General features: G+C 33.3%; 1 protein-coding gene across 1 annotated transcript in view; it reads right to left on the bottom strand.

Annotated features, from left to right (window-relative positions):
* LOC111697796 (uncharacterized) overlaps positions 1 to 9815 on the bottom strand; it is a 56479-nt gene extending 46664 nt beyond the window's left edge. The window contains exons 1-2 of the mRNA XM_023467923.1: positions 9666 to 9815; positions 1365 to 1906 (exon numbers count right to left, since the gene is read on the bottom strand). Coding sequence (XP_023323691.1) covers positions 1365 to 1413 — 49 coding nt within the window. The 5' untranslated portion in view covers positions 1414 to 1906; positions 9666 to 9815. The remainder of the gene's footprint in view (positions 1 to 1364; positions 1907 to 9665) is intronic.
* Between the last annotated feature and the right edge of the window lie 11505 nt (positions 9816 to 21320).

Raw genomic sequence — 21320 nt, 5'->3', positions numbered from 1 at the left:
TCTCCAGTCTTCATTGGTTCTCCAGTTTTCATTGGTTCTCCAGTCTTCATTGGTTCTCTTGTTTTCATTGGTTCTCCAGATTTCGTTTGTTCTCCAGTTTTCATTGGTTCTCCAGAATTCATGGGTTCTCCAGTTTTCATTGATTCTCCAGTTTTATTTGGTTTTCGAGTTTTTAATGGGTCTCCAGATTTCATTGTTTCTCCATGCTTCGTTCGTTCTTCAGATTTCTTTTGGGTTCCGGGGTTTTTAGGGTTTTCAATTTTCTTTTTTTCAGGATTTTTGGGTTTTATTGCTTTCACAGTTTGTTCTTCTTTCTATTGAGCTAGTTTGTTTATTTTCTCTGTTTACAAGGTTTGAAATTAATTTCAACTGTTCGCGATTAATATATTTTAGTTGTTTGATAAAATTGATATAAATGATCAAAGTTGATAAAATTGATTATAGGATGAAGATTGGATGAAGTTAAGTCTGAGATAAATACTCTACAACAGGCAATATCTTCATCAATCTTTCTCTCTTCTCTCTGTTCTACTCTCTACCTGGAGTAAAATTAAATTCCTCACCTCACCGCAGGGTACAGTGGGAGAGATGGTTGTTATGGGTCACATAAATTCTGCGATGTAAACAGGCCCAGTTTAATCAATTATTGATTTAATAAGTGTCAAAAAAACTAATGGCTTTGTAACAACATAAAGTACAATTAATTATTGCTTTAGAGTCGTCATCCTATTTCAAAGTTATCACAGTAGCTATACTCAAATATGAAACGAATAAAAGTAGAAGACACACATTTTTATTTTCTAGACGCTTTGATGCCATGCTATTATGTCATGTACATTTGTTCCTATTTTAAGAACAGAGCAATAATTCATTTTATTGTTGAAGTTAAAGTAACGTTAAAATTATGATGTTTTAATGTTTAAAGGGAAGAAATTAATTTTAAAATGATTTTCCAGTTTAACAATTGAAACAATTTCTTACGGAATGAACTCGTTGAATTCTAGTTCGGAGGAATGTATGCATGTTGCACATGCTATATAATAAATATATTGTAAATATATTATAAATATATTATAAGTTTATTATAAATACATTATAAATAAATTATTATAAATAAGGATTGCTGCAAGGCATTAAACATCATGTAAAGTTAGATTCTGAAATATATTATAATGTTTTAATTGGAAGCTGATTCTTCACATATATTTTATATATATGTTATGTTTAACTGGCCAAACGGCTGAACCAAATTGGCTGACATTTTTGAGGGAACCCTTGCGTACCCCGGTAATAACATAGGTTAAATAAGTCTAATTTTGTGAATTTCATGATTTCAAAAAGTGGATAAAATGTTTAAAACTTACTAATGTCAACTGTTCTCCAGGATATTCTTCCTCTTGTTCTTCTCCCCATCCCGCCAACCAGGCATCCACATCTACATTATCATACAGGAGACTAAGTTCAGCTTTCTCAGAGTCTCAGGTTCAGCCTTGGGTTCACTCCTGGTCCAGGTTTCAGGTCTGTCTCTTCAGGGTCCCAGATTCAGCCTTGGTTTCTCTCTGGGTTCTGGGTCCACGTATATATATTATCAGGGTCCCAGATTAAATTTTGAGGGTTTTTCAAGTTCAAGGCGTTGTATTGGCTTTACTCCAGGTTTTATTTAAGTTTTTTATTCCGGGTCTCAGGTTTTGGTCTTTCAGGTCTTACTTTTGATTCATTTCAGATCCATTTTTGTTTAGTCTAGGTTTCCTCCAGGTCCAAGATTTAGCCTTGGTTTCCTCTAGATCCTAGGTCTAGCCTAGGTTTCCTCTAGTTCCAAGGTCTAGCCAAGGTGTCCTCTAGGTCCAAAGTTTACTCCAGGTTCAAGGTTAGTCAGTAGACTTCTAATCAACCGCCTTTACTCAGTCTAAAAACATAAATTATAGTTTGCATATAGTTTGCATATAGTTTGCATATAGTTTGCATATAGTTTGCATATAGTTTGCATATAGTTTGCATATAATTTTGCATATAGTCTGAATCTTATATTTGAATGACCATGTGCAAGTATATTTGAAAGCACTTACAGAATTAAGAGATTGTTCAAATTTTAGAACTAAATCAAAATATAGTTCTGCGAGTTAATCAAGCTGACAGTAAATCAATTTATCCTCTTGTCGATTCTCCCTTTTTACATCACCTCCCCTTTACATGGTCGCTCTCCTTTTTATCAATTCTTGGCAATGCATCTGATTACTACGAGGGGAGAAGAATGTTTGGAATTGCCTGAAAATAAGAGGAGGAAGCATAGACAACATACTTAATAGACGGAGTAGTTAAATTCTTAAAGATTTAGATTTAGAAATTAGTCTATGTAGACTTGTAGAGGATCAAAGATTTGTTAAGTCTATGTAGGGGATCATAGAGTTGTAAAGTCTGTGACGAAATTAGTGTATGAAGGGGATCAGAGATTTTTAAAGTCTGTGATGAAGTTAGTCTATGAAGAGCATCAGAGATTTGTAAATCTTTTATGTAATTAGTCTATGAAGTGGATCAGAGATTTATAAAGTCTGTGATGTAATTAATCTATGAAGAGGATCAGAGATTTGTAAAGCCTATGATGTAGTTAGTCTATGAAGAGGATTAGAGATTTGTAAAGCCTATGATGTAATTAGTCTATGAAGAGGATTAGAGATTTGTAAAGTCTGTGATGAAATTAGTCTATGAAGAGCATCAGAGATTTGTAAAGTCTGTGATGTAATTAGTCTGTGAAGAGGATTTGAGATTTGTAACGTCTTTGATGTAATTTGTCTATGAAGTGGATCAGAGTTTTGTAAAGTCTTTGATGTAATTAGTCTATGAAGTGGATCAGAGATTGATAAAGTCTGTGACTTAATTAGTCTATAAAGAGGATCAGAGATTGATAAACTCTGTGATGTAATTAGTCTATGAAGTGGATCAGAGATTGATAAACTCTGTGATGTAATTAGTCTATGAAGAGGATTAGAGATTTGTAAAGCCTATGATGTACTAAGTCTATGAAGAGGATCAGAGATTGATAAAGTCTGTGATGTAATTAGTCTATGAAGTGGATCAGAGATTGATAAAGTCAGTAATGTAATTAGTCTATGAAGAGGATTAGAGATTTGTAAAGTCTGTGATGTAATTAGTCTATGAAGAGGATTAGAGATTTGTAAAGTCTGTGATGTAATTAGTCTATGAAGAGGATCAGAGATTATTAAAGTCTGTGATGTAATTAGTCTATGAAGTGGATCAGAGATTGATAAAGTCTGTAATGTAATTAGTCTATGAAGTGGATCAGAGATTGATAGTGATGTAATTAGTCTATGAAGAGGATCAGAGATTGATAAAGTCTGTAATGTAATTAGTCTATGAAGTGGATCAGAGATTTGTAAAGTCTTTGATGTAATTAGTCTATGAAGTGGATCAGACATTGGTAAAGTCTGTAATGTAATTAATCTATGAAGTGGATCAGAGATTTGTGATTTAATTAAAGATCTGAAACTAATGAACCCTGATTTAATATTCTAAATATATATGCATATACTCCTCACACTTCAACAAACCTGTAGGGGGGGGGGTGACGGCGTTATAGCTGGGCCATTTTTGATCATTTTTATAAAGAAAGTAAATTTATTTTTATTTGAACGTTTGCATAAAGAAGAAACAAAAGATCTAAATTGCGCACATGTTTCAGTCAAAGTATTTAAACGTTAAGTTTTTGAAAACCTGGTTGACTGAAAAGTGTTGTTTTTATATCAATAATCTTAGAAACGATATTTACATAGAGAATAGAATATATATAGAGAGGAATTAAAAGAACCTCTCGGTATGAATTTTTTCAGTCCCTTTCAGCCTGAAAGGGAGTTCAAAGTGTACAAATCATGTAAATGTTCACAAATTATATGCAGTAGGGTACATTAATACAGTATGTTCCCTAGACTATTCATTTAAATTTCGAATTTTTTAAACCGTTTTATAAACTTTATAATGAATTAGGTGAATAAAAACATCATTTGATTTATAGTTATAACGGAAAATCATCGTTTGTAAAGTGGAAGGCATAGAGTCTATGTGAAATGATCATTGGTCAATTATGAAACCAGCCTATTTCATAATTTGATTTTCTTTTAACAATAATTTTAGATTTTCTATAAAATGATATTCCAGGGCCCAACAGGTTATATAGCATAAATATGTGAAGTACACCTGCAGTATGGAAACAGTACAACAAAATGGCCGTTTTACACTTTTTTCCAGTAAATTCCTCTCTATATATTCTATTCTCTATGGATATTTATCATAAATTGATATTCACACTACGAGATAAACATGATCAGGATTTATTAGGAGAAAAAACATACTTATGTAATATGTTAATCCTCTCGACTTCGTTTTCATTTTTTTTCTCATCATGTCATTTTCCCACTATTTTCCATTCTTTTGGTATCTTTTCCAGTTCAAATCCTGTTTTTTCCCATTTACATCAATGTTCTTTAATTCATTCCATTACCATCCCGTTACTCTTCTTTCATCTTTTCCACCCTTTCCCTCTGTTTTTCATACTTTGCCTCCGGTAAATCCCCCTCCCATGGTTCCAAGAATAAATTGTTAGTAGTTTAGTTTAAATGATCTTAACGGCACAAAAATAGGTCAGATCATTTCTATGTTAAACCCTGATAACGTTGTAAATCTAGGAGTAAGGGGGGGAGCTAAATCTAGGAGGGAATGGGGGGGTAAATCTAGGAGTAAGGGGGGGAGTAAATCTAGGATGAGGGGTTTGTAAATCTAGGAAAAGGGGAAGTGGGTAAATCTAGAAGGAAGGGGGGGGGGAGTAAATCTAGGAGGAGGGGCGGTAAATCTAGGAGTAAGGGGAAGTGGGTAAATCTAGGAGGAGGGGCGGCAAATCTAGGAGGGAGGAGGGGCGGCAAATCTAGGAGGGAGACGGGGGAAAATCTAGGAGGGTGGGATAAATCTAGGCAATCTGAGCTGAAAACTTTAGAATAGTGGATATCAAGATTAATGATTGATCTCCCCTTTTTCTAAATCTCCAGATTAATTGTTGCCTGTTTTCAATACTGATCGGGATTAAGGATATCCCATTCTAAAGTTTTCAGCTCTGATTATATCCAGTATTCCATGGTATTCTGATTATATCCAGTATTCCATGGTATCCTGATTATATCCAGTATTGATCCATGGTATTCTGAATATATCCAGTATTCCATGGTTTCCTGATTATATCCAGTATTCCATGGTATCCTGATTATATCCAGTATTGATCCATGGTATCCTGATTATATTCAGTATTGATCCATGATATTCTGAATATATCCAGTATTCCATGGTTTCCTGATTATATCCAGTATTCCATGGTATCCTGATTATATTCAGTATTGATCCATGGTATCCTGATTATATCCAGTATTCCATGGTATTCTGATTATATCCAGTATTCCATGGTATTCTTAATATATCCAGTATTCCATGGTTTCCTGATTATACTGATTGTCACGCAGAAAAAGAATGATAATGATGCCAGGTTCAGGGACTACAGGGATACTTCTATACATTTATAATTATTTTTAATTTATTTTTGAAATGAACTAGAGTAGGTTTTAAGTCGTATTTTTATAATACTTTATTAAAGTTGGATAAGCAGACCCAGTTTAGAATATATTGAATGTTTATTAGAGACCCCTGGCGTGAGAATAAATCTATTTATCCCAATCCCTTTCCATCCTTTTCACACATATTCACTAAATCACAGCAAAAACTTTTTTTCCTTTATTTCAAATTTTAGGAAGCATCCAATAATAGAGTAAAAAACTGTACATAAAATTGTAACTTGAACACGCATTGATTTCATAAATATTGATATTTTGTAACTTTCTACAATTCTGAGGAACATAAAATCGCCAAATTTCACTAACATACAGGGTGTAAATCAATGGCGGTAATGGCCCAGTTTATAGGGACTGTAGAATTAATTTCTAGTGACCCTCTATTCAAATGAAGAGTGGCATTTACGATGCACAATTGTAACAATTGCCTTTTAACTCTTCTTTCGAATAAGTATGAAAGTATGAATGTTTAGTTTCAAGTGTGCTTGTTCTATATGTAGTTTAGTAACTTCAACCTTTAGCTTTATGTAGTTTAGTAACTTCAACCTTTAGCTTTATGTAGTTTAGTAACTTCAACCTTTAGCTTTATGTAGTTTATTAACTTCAACCTTTAGCTTTATGTAGTTTAGTAACTTCAACCTTTAGCTTTATGTAGTTTAGTAACTTCAACCTTTAGCTTTATGTAGTTTAGTAACTTGAACCTTTAGCTTTATGTAGTTTAGTAACTTCAACCTTTACCTTGTCGTTTTTAAAAGAGTTTTATGTCTCAACCATGATGGGTAGCACTGGAGGAAAACCACGATATTTTTCTCGTTAGTTCTCAGATCTTGCTTGATTGGACTTGCCACATTTTTAATTGAGCGTTACATTGATATGAAGTATTTAAAATGTTTATAATCAATGAAATTAATATTTTGATTTTTCTAAACTTTAGTTTCCAGGAGTCACGTCGTCTTTTTCAGCAATAATTCATTTTTCTATTTACTTTTAATCATTGGCCTTTGCTTGCTTTGTAAGTTTAGAATGAGAGGGAGAGGAAGGAGGAGGTCAGTGAGGGAGGGGAAGGGAGGAGGAAAGCATGGGGGGGAAATTAGAAAATTAGAGGTAGGGGAGAAAGGAAAAGGAAGGAAGAGGGGAAGGGAGGGGAAAAGAAGAGGGTAATTATAGAAAGGGTAGAGAGGGGGGGGTAGTCGGAGGAATCTGATATAAAGAATTAAGTAAGTTGATTAAAAAAGTTTTTAAATTGAATTAAAATGAATTAAAACTCTGTTCTCATTTTAGTTAAAGGAGGGAGAAACTAGAGTGAAGAATTAAATCAAAGTTGTTTTTAGAAAAACTGGAAAATTTTATGGTTTATTCACCGTTATAATCACTGAACAAGTTTGAAATTGGATGTACATAGATATTGTCATTGTATGTATGAAAAAAAAATTCAAATATTGAATTAAACTAGAAGGGGCAAAAATGTTATTCTTATGTCTTCTATTGATAACTTTTCATTGCAGTTTCGGTTTTTAGTTGACTTGCGGATTTATGCACCAGAGACAAGTAAGAAAATTGACGAATTGTATAGATGACGCCCCAAAAGGGTACCGATAAAAGATAGGCATGGAACCCATTAATTGCTTTCTCAGTTTATGAAGATTGATTATCATCATCATCAAAATCAATTATAACAAAACGTTCCTCCCCTTTGATGCATTTCATCAATAATAAATGCATTTATGAGAAGTATTTCGGGAATGAATTTATAAATACAGTGAGAACTAGAGGAATGTGGAATTAATGTCGTCTTTATAAATACAGTGAGAACTAGAGAAATGTGGAATTAATGTCGTCTTTATAAATACAATGAGAACTAGAGAAATGTGGAATTAATGTCGTCTTTATAAATACAATGAGAACTAGAGAAATGTGGAATTAATGTCGTCTTTATAAATACAATGAGAACTAGAGAAATGTGGAATTAATGTCGTCTTTATAAATACAATGAGAACTAGAGAAATGTGGAATTAATGTCGTCTTTATAAATACAATGAGAACTACAGAAATGTGGAATTAATGTCGTCTTTATAAATACAGCGAGAACTAGAGAAATGTGGAATTAATGTCGTCTTAATAATACAACGAGAACCAGAGAAATGTGGAATTAATGTCGTCTTTATAATTACAATGAGAACTACAGAAATGTGGAATTAATGTCGTCTTTATAAATACTGTAAGAACTAGATAAACGTGGAATTAATATCATCTTTTTAAATACAGAGAGAACTACAGAAATGTGGAATTAATGTCGTCTTTAAAAATACTGCGTGAACTAGATAAATGTGGAATTAATGTCGTTTTTATAAATACAGCGAGAACTAGAGAAATGTGGAATTATTGTCGTCGTTGTTCTTCCTTTTACTCCATTTATTTCGCAAAGGATGTGATAATGTAATTTTTAAACTGATATATTTCTCAAATTATTTAGGCATTTTTGAAAAAATTTAGTTGAAAATCATAAAATTCCTTGCAATATTTTATAAATGGCACTGTTTCCTGGTTGTCACTGTAAGATAAAAAAAAAACATATCATGAAATGTAATATACTAGAAATTCAAGGCGCTTCGCGCCCTTCTTTCTAGCCTTAGAGGGCGCTTCGCGCCCATCTTCTAAATTAATTGTAAACATGTTCTCTTTGTGTACATCGTAAAACTAAACAAAAATAATTCGCGGATTTTTACAAAAAATTTCGCGGATTTTCAAAATTTTAAAAAATTTAATGACGATCGAATTTTGATAGAGACAAATATTTGAAATTTTGATGATTCATAAACCTTCCCTGGGCTCCCTAGATGTCCCACAAAAAATTTGGGCCCGATCGGTTCAGCCGTTTTGACGTTTATTGGATACAAACAAACAAACAGACAAACAAACAGACAGACAAACAAGCCAAATTTATATATAGATATATATTCTGACGGACTTCTTAAATTTGAAAAGAAATAAGAAATGTTGACCGTGCCTTTGGAAAATATACAAAACAAGGATATTTGAAAACATATGAAATTTCACAGGTTCATGCAGGCGCTCAAGATTTTAAAGAAAATATTGTTTTAGGACAAGATGCACTTTGTGTCATTTTTCAAGAATGATTAAATCTTAGAAGAAGGTGTGAAGGGGGGGTTAAAAAGAATAATCATAAATTATCTAATTAAACTTAGCCTGGAAAAAACTAAAACTTAATTAATTCTAAACTTAATTACAAACAGTTTCTAAAAATTTTGGTTGGATTTAATTCAAATTAGTTAATTAACCTATTTCAAAATTTATCAAAAATTATATATAATAGGCTTTCAGGATGCTTTGCACCCATATTCTATTTCAATTGTGAATATTTCTCTTTGTATACATTTTAAAACAAAAACAAAAAAAGGTCGCGGATTTAAAAAAAAAATTCGTGGATTTTTATAATTTAATGGAAATCGAATTTTGTTGGAGGCTAATTTTAAAATTTTTTACCATACATAAACCTTTCCTGGGGTCATTTGTTCCCGTTTACTGGATATAAACAAACAAACAAACAGACAAGCAAAGTATAAATAAAGATACCAGGCTTTTAGGGCACTTTGCACCTTCTTTTCTAATATCAATTTTATTATTAACTATTGCTTTGAAAGTCGCAACTTTTAATAATTCTAAAATTTTCAAAAATAATAAATGTCGACATTTTTTCAAATTTTCAAATTTCGACGGTCTATGAACTTTCCCTAGGGTCATGTAAGTTGCGACAAAAATTGGACCCGATCGGTTTGAACGGTTTGACTTTTATTGGATACAGCCGATCAGACCGATCAGACAATCCAAGTATATATTTACTATATTTATAAATGCTACTTAAATATCGTTTTAAATTAAGAAACAAAGAATTTTTCTTAATAATTAACATTTAGAAAAAAAAACGTAAAACACAACTATTTCATTGATTTATTTGCTAAGAATATTTTAGTTAATTTAGATTAAAACAATATTGTTTAATGTAAAATATATATATACTACCTCATCAAATATTGGGGAAGTATATCTATACTAAATCTGCTCAGGAGAAATGTCAAACAATATCCAGCTCGATATCCTTTGATATTCTTGCTTCAACGTGGATATTCTTGCTCCAGGTTGGATATCCAAAAGGTTCGGAGATATCTCGTATACTGAGAGTTGAGAGGGAATAAATTTGGAGGTTCCATCATAGTTCTCCGGGTATACTTCTGAACTATTCTCCGGGAATGCTTCTATCCTATACTCCGGGTATACTTCTAAACTATTCTCCGGGTATACTTTTATCCTATACTCCGGGAATACTTCTATACTTTTATTCCTGGTATACTTCTAAACTATTCTCCGGATATACTTCTATACTGTACTCCAGGTATACTTCTAAACTATACTCCGCGTATGCTTCTTTACTATGCTCTGGGTAAACTTCTATTCTATTCTCCTGATATACTTCTATACTAAACTCCGGGCATACTTCTCAACTCCGGATATAAAGTAGTGTCGATAATTATTCTTTACCCTTGTTCATTTTTTGCTCTTACATCTCTAAGTTTACTAAGCACTTTGTTTGCCTGACGCACTTCTCAATAATTCCCAAAGGCAAATTGTTTAATGTACAATTTCCCTTGTTTCCAGAATATCATACTCTCACAGCTCAGTCACTTAGAGTGTTCTATTTTCAGTGTTTAGTCCCATAGAGTGTTCTATCCTAGGTTGTCTTTCTTCCCATAGAGTGTTCTATTCTCAGTGTTTAGTCCCATAGAGTGTTCTATCCTCAGTGTTTAGTTCCATAGAGTGTTCTATTCTCAGTGTTTAGTCCCATAGAGTGTTCTATTCTCAGTGTTTAGTCCCATAGAGTGTTCTATTCTCAGTGTTTAGTCCCATATAGTGTTCTATCCTCAGTGTTTAGTCCCATAGAGTGTTCTATTCTCAGTGTTTAGTCCCATAGAGTGTTCTATTCTCAGTGTTTAGTCCTATAGAGTGTTCTAATCTCAGTGTTTAGTCCCATAGAGTGTTCTATTCTCAGTGTTTAGTCCTATAGAGTGTTCTATTCTCAGTGTTTAGTCCCATAGAGTGTTCTATTCTCAGTGTTTAGTCCCATATAGTGTTCTATTCTCAGTGTTTAGTCCCATAGAGTGTTCTATTCTCAGTGTTTAGTCCCATAGAGTGTTCTATTCTCAGTGTTTAGTCCCATAGAGTGTTCTATTCTCAGTGTTTAGTCCCATAGAGTGTTCTATTCTCAGTGTTTAGTCCCATAGAGTGTTCTATTCTCAGTGTTTAGTCCCATAGAGTGTTCTATTCTCAGTGTTTAGTCCCATAGAGTGTTCTATTCTCAGTGTTTAGTCCCATAGAGTGTTCTATTCTCAGTGTTTAGTCCCATAGTGTTCTAATATTAGCGCTCGTCTTCATAAAGTGTTTTATCTGTAGAACATGGTTTAGAACATGCATAAATCTAACCTTTGAGAGATTACTTGATAACCCTGAAAACATTTTAATATTCTGTGAATTGAGAAAAAAATCAGCATTTTCCGAAAACAATTAGGGTACTTTAAGCGTAGTTTGTCAGAAAGAAAAGCAATATATAGTTAAAGATTTCATTTTTTTGGGCCAGATACCTAGTTTTTTTTAAAATTTCCTGACAAACAAGTTTGATAGTAGTCATAAAAAATAGGGTAAAAGTTATTGTGTTTGAACATTGAGAGAGTTATAACTTTCAAACTCGAGCTGAAAACTTTAGAATTATGGATATCCTTAATCCCGATCGGTTAATGAGAACAAGCATTTTTTAATCTGGAGATTAAGAAAAAGAGAGGATCAAGCATTGATCTTAATATCCACCATTCTAAAGTTTCAGCTCTGATCTCATCTTTTACTAATCTCAAGATTAATATAATCTTTAGTCTGTAACTAGAAAATTTTATAAAACTTCTGAGCTATGAGTTGAACATTTAAATTTAAAAATGAAAAAAGTCTTCAAATAATTTTCCCTCTGAAAACAGATGGTTGAGTCAAGTTTGAACAAGATTCTGTTCTGGATAACTTGTATTTATTCGGAATTTGATTTTTTCTCTTTTATAGTTGTAGCAAGGAAATTAAATACTATTGATTCTATCTTTGAACAGTCTAGTCATTCTTTTAAGATTGGTTTCCGCTGAGAAACAAAGTTTTATAAATCCCTAATCCTAGTTTATGTCTCTGGGTCGAGCATAGAACAGTAGAAATAATGGATTATCTGAGAAGTCTGGTTCTATTGACTATACAAGGATATTATGATATTTTACGATTCAATGAGTAATTATTGATTTAAAGGTTTTAGAGAAGGAAGGAATTTTCTTTCCGTTTCTGGAATAGAAAAATAAGAACAAGACATCTTCAATTTAAAATGTTAGATATAAAATAAAGTTTTATAAAAAAAATCCTTCTCAACCGTCTCCTTAATGCGTCCCAACTTTATCTCCTGTATCGGTCCGATCCTTCTCCTCTTCTCTTATGAATCTCTCCACAACATTCTTTTCTGTATCGGTCCCATCCTTCTCTCCTTCTCTTCTGTATCGGTTTCATCCTTCTCCCCTTCTATTCTGAATCTGTCATTAACCTTCTCTTCTGTATCGGTCCCATCCTTCTCCCCTTCTCTTCTAAATCTGTCATTAACCTTCTCTTCTGTATCGGTCCCATCCTTCTCCCCTTCTCTTCTAAATCTGTCATCTTCTGTATCGGTCCCATCCTTCTCCCCTTCTCTTCTAAATCTGTCATTAACCTTTTCTTCTGTATCGGTCCCATCCTTCTCCCCTTCTCTTCATATTTCATATTTCATATTTTTATTCAACTAAAAAGCACGAGATAATACAAATAACAAAAACTAAAATTTACTATGTAGTTTGGACCCGCCTAACCAGAGTAGGTTGTTTTAATTGGTTGGCCCACTATAAACGAATGAGAATTATCTATATCAGTCCCATCCTTCTCCCCTTCTCTTCTTAATCCATCCCATCCTTCTCTTCTATATCGGTCTCATCCTTCTCCCCTTCTCTTCTGAATCCGTCCTATCCTTCTCTCCTTAAGTAGTCTCAATCTTCTCTCCCGTTTCGGTCCATTTCTTTTCCACATATCTCCTAAATTCTTTCTAACTTTCTCTCCTATGTCTGGCCAATCTTTCTCCTTATAACTCCTGTGTATATCCGAACATTATCTCCTGAATCTGTTCGATCCTTCTTTCCTGAATCCATCTCATCCTTCTCTCATAAATCCGACCCAACCTTTTTTACTGAATCAGTCCCATCCTTCTCTTCTGAATTCGTAACATCCTTTTCTCCTGAATACGTCTCAGCTATCTCTCCTAAATCTGTCCCAACCTTCTCTCCTAAATCCGGCCCATCCTATTTCTCCTGAATCCGTTCCAACCTTCTCTCCTGAATTCATCTCATCAAACCTTCCAGCTTCCTTCCAGGATATGTTTAACTCTTTAGCTGAACCAAATAGAACAAAATCATATAAACTTGAACGGGTTCTCTTTAAACCCCTAGAATGTTTTCCCTCTGCTTTATTTCCAAAAATATGGAATTCGATTGAATTAGAGCTGAAAGAAACTAAATCTGCAAAATCGTTTAAAAGAAAAGTCGCCAAGATCTATTTAGATAGTTATGCAAATTATATCTGTAAAAAAGACTGTGTATCATGTGGATAAACTTAGTCTTTACTATCTTCTTCACCCTGTAGTTCATAAAAATGATTCTAATAACTTATATTACCCTCTGTTCCAACCCTTACGCTGAGTATCCTCCCTTTTCTTTATACTCCCTCACCTCCTCCTTACCTTTTACCTGATTTATTATCATTCTTATGTTTAAAATGTACAATGTACATTGTTTTTATCTGAAATTCTCATTCGTTTATAGTGGGCCAACCAATTAAAACAACCTACTCTGGTTAGGCGGGTCCAAACTACATAGTAAATTGTGATTTTTTTATTTGTATTATCTCGTGCTTTGTAGTTGAATAAAAAATATGAAATGAATCTCTCCTGAACCCGTCCCAACCCTCTCCTCTGAACCCGTTCCATCCTTTTCTGCTGAATCCGTCCCAACCTTCTCTCTACTGAATACTGGAAGTGAATGATAGATCTCTAGATTATGATAATTCCTATGATTGAGTGAATTGAATATAGGATAAATCTTATTATGATCTACTAGATCTACTGGATATCAAGGATACTGGATGAAACAGTATCAACTTGTATCTTATAACCACTAACAACAACTATTTATCCAGCATCTAGTATGAACTAGTATCTAGTATCCACCAGTTACAATTATGTATCCAGTATCTCAGTATCCTTCTACTACAATTATGTATTTAGTATCTAGTATCTAGTATCTAGTATCTAGTCTAGTATCTAGTATCTTGTATCTGGTATCTGGTACCTAGTATCTTGTATATCTAGTATCTAGTATCTAGTATCTAGTATCTAGTATCTAGAATCTAGTATCTAGAATCTAGTATCTAATATCTAGTATCTAGTATCTAGTATCTAGTATCTTTTATATGGTATCTAGTAACTAGTATCTAGTCTCTAGTATCTAGTATCTAGTATCTAGTATCTAGTATCTAGTATCTTTTATTAGGTATCAAGGATCTAGGATCTAATATCTAGTATCTACTATCTAGTTTCTTGTATCTAGTATCTAATATTTAGTATCCAGCATCTAGTATCTCGTATCTAGTATCATGTATTCTCTTAGTATCACTATGATGCACTATATAGTATCTAGTATCTAGTATCTACTGTCTGGTATCTAGTATCTGGTATCTTGGATCTAGTATCTAGTATCTAGTATCTGGTATATGGTATCTGGTATTTAGTATTTAGTATCATATATTCTGTTAGTATCACTGTGATGCACTTTCTAGTATCTAGTATCATGTATTCTCTTAGTATCTCTATGATGCAATTTCTAGTATCTAGAATCATTTATTCTCTTAGTATCACTATGATGCATCATATAGTATCTATAGTATCTAGTATCACGTATCCAATATCTAGTATTTAGTATCCAGTATCTAGTATCTAGTATCTACTATCTAGTATCTAGTATCTAGTATCTAGTATCTAGTATCCAATATCTAGTATTTAGTATCCAGTATCTAGTATCTAGTATCTAGTATCTAGTATCTAGTATCTAGTCCACTGTAATTAGATTAAAAGTTTTAATCCTGTTCTATATACTACTCGAAGTCAGGAGTTTAGAAAAACAGGGACTTCTCAATACAGAGAAGATAAATTTTATCAACTTTAGAAAACTTTTTTTAAAAGGTGGTTGCCAGACTATACTGGATGTTACTACTCAAGAAATATATAGACCAGGAAGCGCCATATCTGATGCGTCAAATCTGTGTACTGCAGTGGGAGCAGATCAAAACAAAGAATTCAGGGGCAACGCATCATTTTTGAGGGAAAAGGGCTCAAGGGGTGGTATAAGATTATATTGCTATTGTATTTTCCATATTGACCAGAAAGCCAAAAATCATTGATATTCGCTCTAACTTGATATACAAACTTGTTTTTTGTTGGACTGTAATATCACATCAGAGCTTTAGTCCTTTCCCTTCAACTTCTGTGGGGGCACTGGGTTTGTTTACATTCCTTCCACAGTGTACAGTACATAATTTGCGTATATCTGAATTGGGCGTTCCTGTATATAGTTCCTTGTTACTGCTTATCTATCTATAGGTAGAAAAGGCTGGATTCTTGCTTCAGTTGTAAACAAGTACAAGGTTTAACCTAGAAACGAAGAAACTTCAAAGATGACTATACGAAATAAAAACTATAATAATAAAAAGCCATAGAAAGACTATTTTCCAGGCATATTTTAAGGGTTTTAAGGCTTAATAGTCTCATCTTTTGTATAGTATCCCTGTAAATATTCTGTAGTTGAAAGTGCCGCAGACTCATTGCTGAAATTAGAATGAGAGGATAAGATACGTAACTCAAACAATGAAGTATCTACCTATATAATCATCAAGAAAGTGGGAACTTACTTATGAGACTTCGGAAACGACTGTACGGAATATATTTCATATTTTTTCTTCCACTCTTGTTTCTCTTCAGCAGTAAACTTGTTTATATCTTTGTCAAATCATTCAATGTATCATTTAAAGTAAAAATAAATGAGATTATCTCTGTATAGATCATTATATTTAATAATTGAATTTTATTGAATTCATGCATTATAGTCTCATCGTTTGTGGGTAACCCTGTACCTAAGAACACTTCAGTCTTCACACCAAATAACTACAATATTCAAAAGATACCATTAATATCACATTGCATATCTAAAATCGTATAAATGATAAAATCCTTTTATCTTTACAATTATAAACCCGATGTCGTAGATATTTTTGTTAGATCGAATAATCTTTGGTCTTTACACCATCTGCTTGTAAAGATAAAGGGATTGAAAAATTTGAGTTTGTGGCAAAGACTCAATTCCTTTAAGATGTCATGAATAATATAATCCAAGTGAGTACTGCATATCATTAGGCAAAACTACCAATAATTCTGCATCTCCTTCTTTATATATTTTCTCCTTAAATACGAACTAGGAATCCTGGAAGGAATAGGAAAAAATACGGGAAAAGATAAATGCTGGTGGAAATCCGGTAGTTCTCCAACCTGCATCGGATCAACATGTTCGCCACCATAGTAGTTTATTACCTACAAATATATTGCTAATAAATGCTGTCCTAACTAATCTACTTCTAAACTACCAGTTTAAACTGGTTTGGTAGTGTAATGATTATTGTCTTCCATCAAATACAAGCCAGATGTAAATCCTAGGGATTTTCGAGATCAATCAACTGCACTCATGGTTTAGGGTTTTAGACAAATATTTCACTCTAGATCTCCGTTCTCTCGTTTTAGTATCGATCCTTTTAGCAACCCCTTTATACATATCTCTTCATCCTTTAGATATTTAGCTGCTGCAGTTCAGGATCTGTCTGAGAAGCTTCCTCTTTTACTCTATCTCGTTCAGCTGCTCTTAGAGTCTCTGTTATTCTGGCTGATCCTACAATCTGGGATGCTCTTATTGTGTCTTCAGCTGCTTCTCTGCTGCTCACAGAGCTATTCCTAGAGTCCCTGCTATGTTAGCCGTACTTAAAGTTCGAGCTGCTCCCAGAGTTATTCATAGAGTCTCTGCTATGTTAGCTAAACTTACATTTCAAGCTGCTCCCTGAGCTGTTCCTTGAGTCTTGCACTATGAGATGCTCTAGTTCAGCATCTATCTGCTGAGCTTCCTCCACTCAATATCTCTTTTTGTTGCTCCACTTCAATATCTATCTCTTAGCAATCTCTCAACAACAGCTTCCTCATTCACTGCTGGTTCATTTGCTGCTTCTACTGTAAACCTAACTGCTACTGTGGCTGTTCCGGAGTCTCCGCTAATTTTGCTGCTTCTATAATCTGAGATGCTTACACAGCATTTCTAGCTGCTTCTTTTGCTGGACTGGCATCTGGTCTGTGAAGAGCTTTATACAAGTAGCAGCGTTTCCTGCATCGAGATCTCTTGTTCCTCAACTGTTTCTACAATAGATCTGTGAAGAGCTGTTAATTTTCGAAAACCTCCGTTTCGTTAACGGAACTTTGCCCAGCCCTTATCCTGAGAGCTGTCAATGAAGTATCCTGTATAAGATCCTGGAGCGTACTACTCCATGTCCAGGTTCTCTACTCAGCTTAGATTCAGACAAAGGGTTGAGGGGTTTTAGTATCTGGTCATATTCTAAATATTACACCAAGCTTTAAATGCTACAATAGGAACTTGTTAAACTTGACCTAAAAACTTTAGAATTTTAGATATCGAGATCAATGCTTGATCTTATCTTTTTGTTAATCTCAAGATTAATTTAATTTTAAGTTTGTATCCAAAAAAAGTGTTAATAGCTCATACAATCGAAGTGCGTTTGGAGAAACCGGAACAAACAATCAGAGTAGCGGGGAAATTTGAAATTTTAAGCGCCATTTAATGAGTGGCCTCTAATTGGTCGGAAACTGGCAGCGGATTAAGAAAGAAATTAAAAGTGTCCACATTGGATATTCAGAATAAACGATCGGGATTAAAGGTATCCAATTCTAAAGTTGCCAGCTTTGGTTCGTAGAATCACGTGGATAGAGCAACCAATCCCTGTATTTCTAAACCCCTAGTTGTATTTCACTAATCTTATCTCACCCCTTCTCTTGACAAAAACTTGGAGCACATTGGAATACAACCATACAACAGAATCTAGAGAATATTTACATACAACCATACAACAGAATCTAGAGAATATTTACATACAACCATACAACAGAATCTAGAGAATATTTAAATACAATCATACAACAGAATCTGGAGAATATTTACACACAACCATACAACAGAATCTAGAGAATATTGACATACAACCATACAACAGAATCTAGAGAATATTGACATACAACCATACAACAGAATCTAGAGAATATTGACATACAACCATACAACAGAATCTAGAGAATATTTACATACAACCATACAACAGAATCTAGAGAATATTTACATACAACCATACAACAGAATCTAGAGAATATTTACATACAACTATACAACAGAATCTAGAGAATATTGACATACAACCATACAACAGAATCTTGAGAATATTGACATACAACCATACAACAGAATCTTGAGAATATTGACATGCAACCATACAACAGAATCCAGAGAATATTTACATACAACCATACAACAGAATCTAGAGAATATTGACATACAACAATACAACAGAATCTTGAGAATATTGACATGCAACCATACAACAGAATCTAGAGAATATTGACATACAACCATACAACAGAATCTAGAGAATATGGACATACAACCATCCAACAGAATCTATAGAATATTGACATACAACCATACAACAGAATCTAGAGAATACGGTTCAGCTATTTCAACGTTTATTGGATACAACAACAAAAAACTAAAACAGACTACACAAATTTACACACATATGTGATTTAATTTTTTTTCAAGGATGCTATTTTTCGAAATTTCTTTATTATTACAACTGCAAAAACTGCAAAAAAAACAAGGTTGCATGTGCAATTCATGTGACCAATCTGTAAACTGCAACTATCGGCCCCTCGTAAAAAAGTGCATTTAATGCAGGTTATAAAGTTTTCTTCTGTTGTTTTAGTATTGACATTTTCCCCTGGTACCAAGTAATGTATTTACGGATAAATGATATAAAATGTAGTGCATGGAATTTTAAGTCTTCATTAAATGTAAGGTAAAATTCTAGAATTCTGGGAGTAGTACCATCGGGAACCATAAGAAAACCATCGGAGAACAATAGGAGTGTCATCAGAGTACCATTGGAGTGCCATACATAGAAATATAAAGTCTACACTGTACAGTGTACATGCACTCACGCATTAACCTATCCGCATTTTTCAAATTACTCTTCGTGAACAAACTAAACAGATCTAAACTTTATGTCTAGGAGTAAACTTTATATGTCTAGGAGTATAAAAGTAAAAGTGAGTTTTCAACGTAAAACCAAATGCCAAGAGGTTGCGACTCTTTTAATACCTCATCTGAGAATACCTTAATTTCATCGGATACCTTCAATACTTCATCCGAGAATACTTCAGTTTCATCGGATACCTTCAATACTTCATCCAAAAATACCTTAATTTCATCGGAGACCTTCAATATTTCATCCAAAAATACCTTAATTTCATCGAAGACCTTCAATACTTCATCCGAGAAAACTTTAATTTCATCGGATACCCTCAATACTTCATCCAAAAATACCTTAATTTCATCGGATACCTTCAATACTTCATCCGAGAATACATTAGTTTCATCGGATACCTTCAATACTTCATCCGAGAATATCTTATTTCATCGGAGACCTTCAATACTTCATTCGAGAATATCTTATTTCATCGGATACCTTCAATACTTCATCCAAGAATACTTTAATTTCATCGGAGACCTTCAATACTTCATTGGAGAATACTTTAGTTTCATCGGATACCTTCAATACTTCATCCGAGAATACTTTAGTTTCATCGGAGACCTTCAATACTTCATCCAAGAATACTTTAATTTCATCGGATACCCTTATACCCTTATACTTCCTTCCTTTAATCACATCACTTCAGTACAAACTTTTATAAAGAAGACCCCAATAGTTGTTATATATTTATATTTTATAATTATATATATCGAGTATCTAAAGTCTGTCAAACCGTTGTAATAAATTGCTTCAAAATAACTAATATCTCTTAGATTAACCGTTTTGACGTAAGAGATGTTTTCTGACGATTTTTAAGATTTCACGGACCGTGGCGAGCACTTCAGCTCGTAGAGAATAAACTGAAAATTTATCAATACTTGAAGCGAATAGGTTCTCTGAATAAATGATATCTTTAGGCGTATTTGAGAATAGGATGAGTGGGAGGAGTTCAAACCACAGTCGGTCATTAGTACTCTCAGTGTATACACACACCTGTAGAAATCATCAACCTCAACCTTACTTAAAACTCAAATCTAAAATTATCCAACTTTGATCCAGAATCAAAATAAAAAATCATGTGGTAAATTTGATTCTTTTTCTAAACCTAAACGGTTTGTTGATTATAAACCTAAAACTATATCTTATGGTAAAAATAAACCTAATCCTTATGATAGTTCTAAACCTTAACCTTCTGTTAGATCTAAATCTAACTCTGCTAAAGAATATGCTAGATTAAACCTAGTTTTACCAAATCATTTAAAAATTAAAATCAGTCTTAAAATATTTGTAATTTCAGTTAATTGCGTGATTTGAAACATTTTTCCTGATTACAGTGAAATAATCAGGGTTGTATTAAAGAAACTATCATTCTAGTTTTCTGTTACTCTTCCTTTAAAGTGGGGAATATACTTATTCTCATACAGTGAAACCCTTGATAACGAATACATCGGAAGAATTTATCAAATGTCGTCTTGACAATTTTTCAATGAGTTTTATACTATATTACGTAAATTTCAGTATTTGCGAAAATGAATAAATAGCCATGAATATACGGGAACAGTTTTACAGAGTTCCATATAATCATTTAATTAAAAAATTAAATATCTGCAACATTCCATTATCAGAAAGTGAAGAATACGACATTTGATGAATTCTTTCGATGTATTCGTTATTAAGGGTTTCACTGTAGGTATCCTTTTAACCTGTATCTGCTCTATACTATCGTCCTTTTACTAGACTAGGTCGTCTTTTTTAATTGGAGTTTTCTTCGGGTCTATTCAATTTTGATTAGTAAAGAAATCTGGGACGAATTGAAGAGATCACTGAACTACCTACAAACCAGTTCAAATTCAAAATCCCCGATTCAAATCATCCTGAATTTTTTACTTTGAATCCGTGATTTAAGATTTGAACCGGGCGGTGGAACATAGTTCATCGACTACTATCAAATTCATTAAATGCGATCCCAGAAAGAGTAAATACACAGTGATCCATGAATGTAAGAAAAAGACTGAATCAAACCTTCGTCTCTGAAGTATCATTCTTTGTAGATAACCCTGAACAATGTGCATAGAACAAGTGATGGGACATTGCTTGGTTCGATTTGGGGTTGTTTTTGAT

This window comes from Eurytemora carolleeae, unplaced genomic scaffold (assembly GCF_000591075.1).
Source record: "Eurytemora carolleeae unplaced genomic scaffold, Eaff_2.0 scaffold280, whole genome shotgun sequence".
NCBI lineage: Eukaryota > Metazoa > Arthropoda > Copepoda > Calanoida > Temoridae > Eurytemora > Eurytemora carolleeae.
The sequence above is the reverse complement of the archived record's forward strand: the minus strand, read 5'-3'. Positions and strand labels throughout refer to the sequence as shown.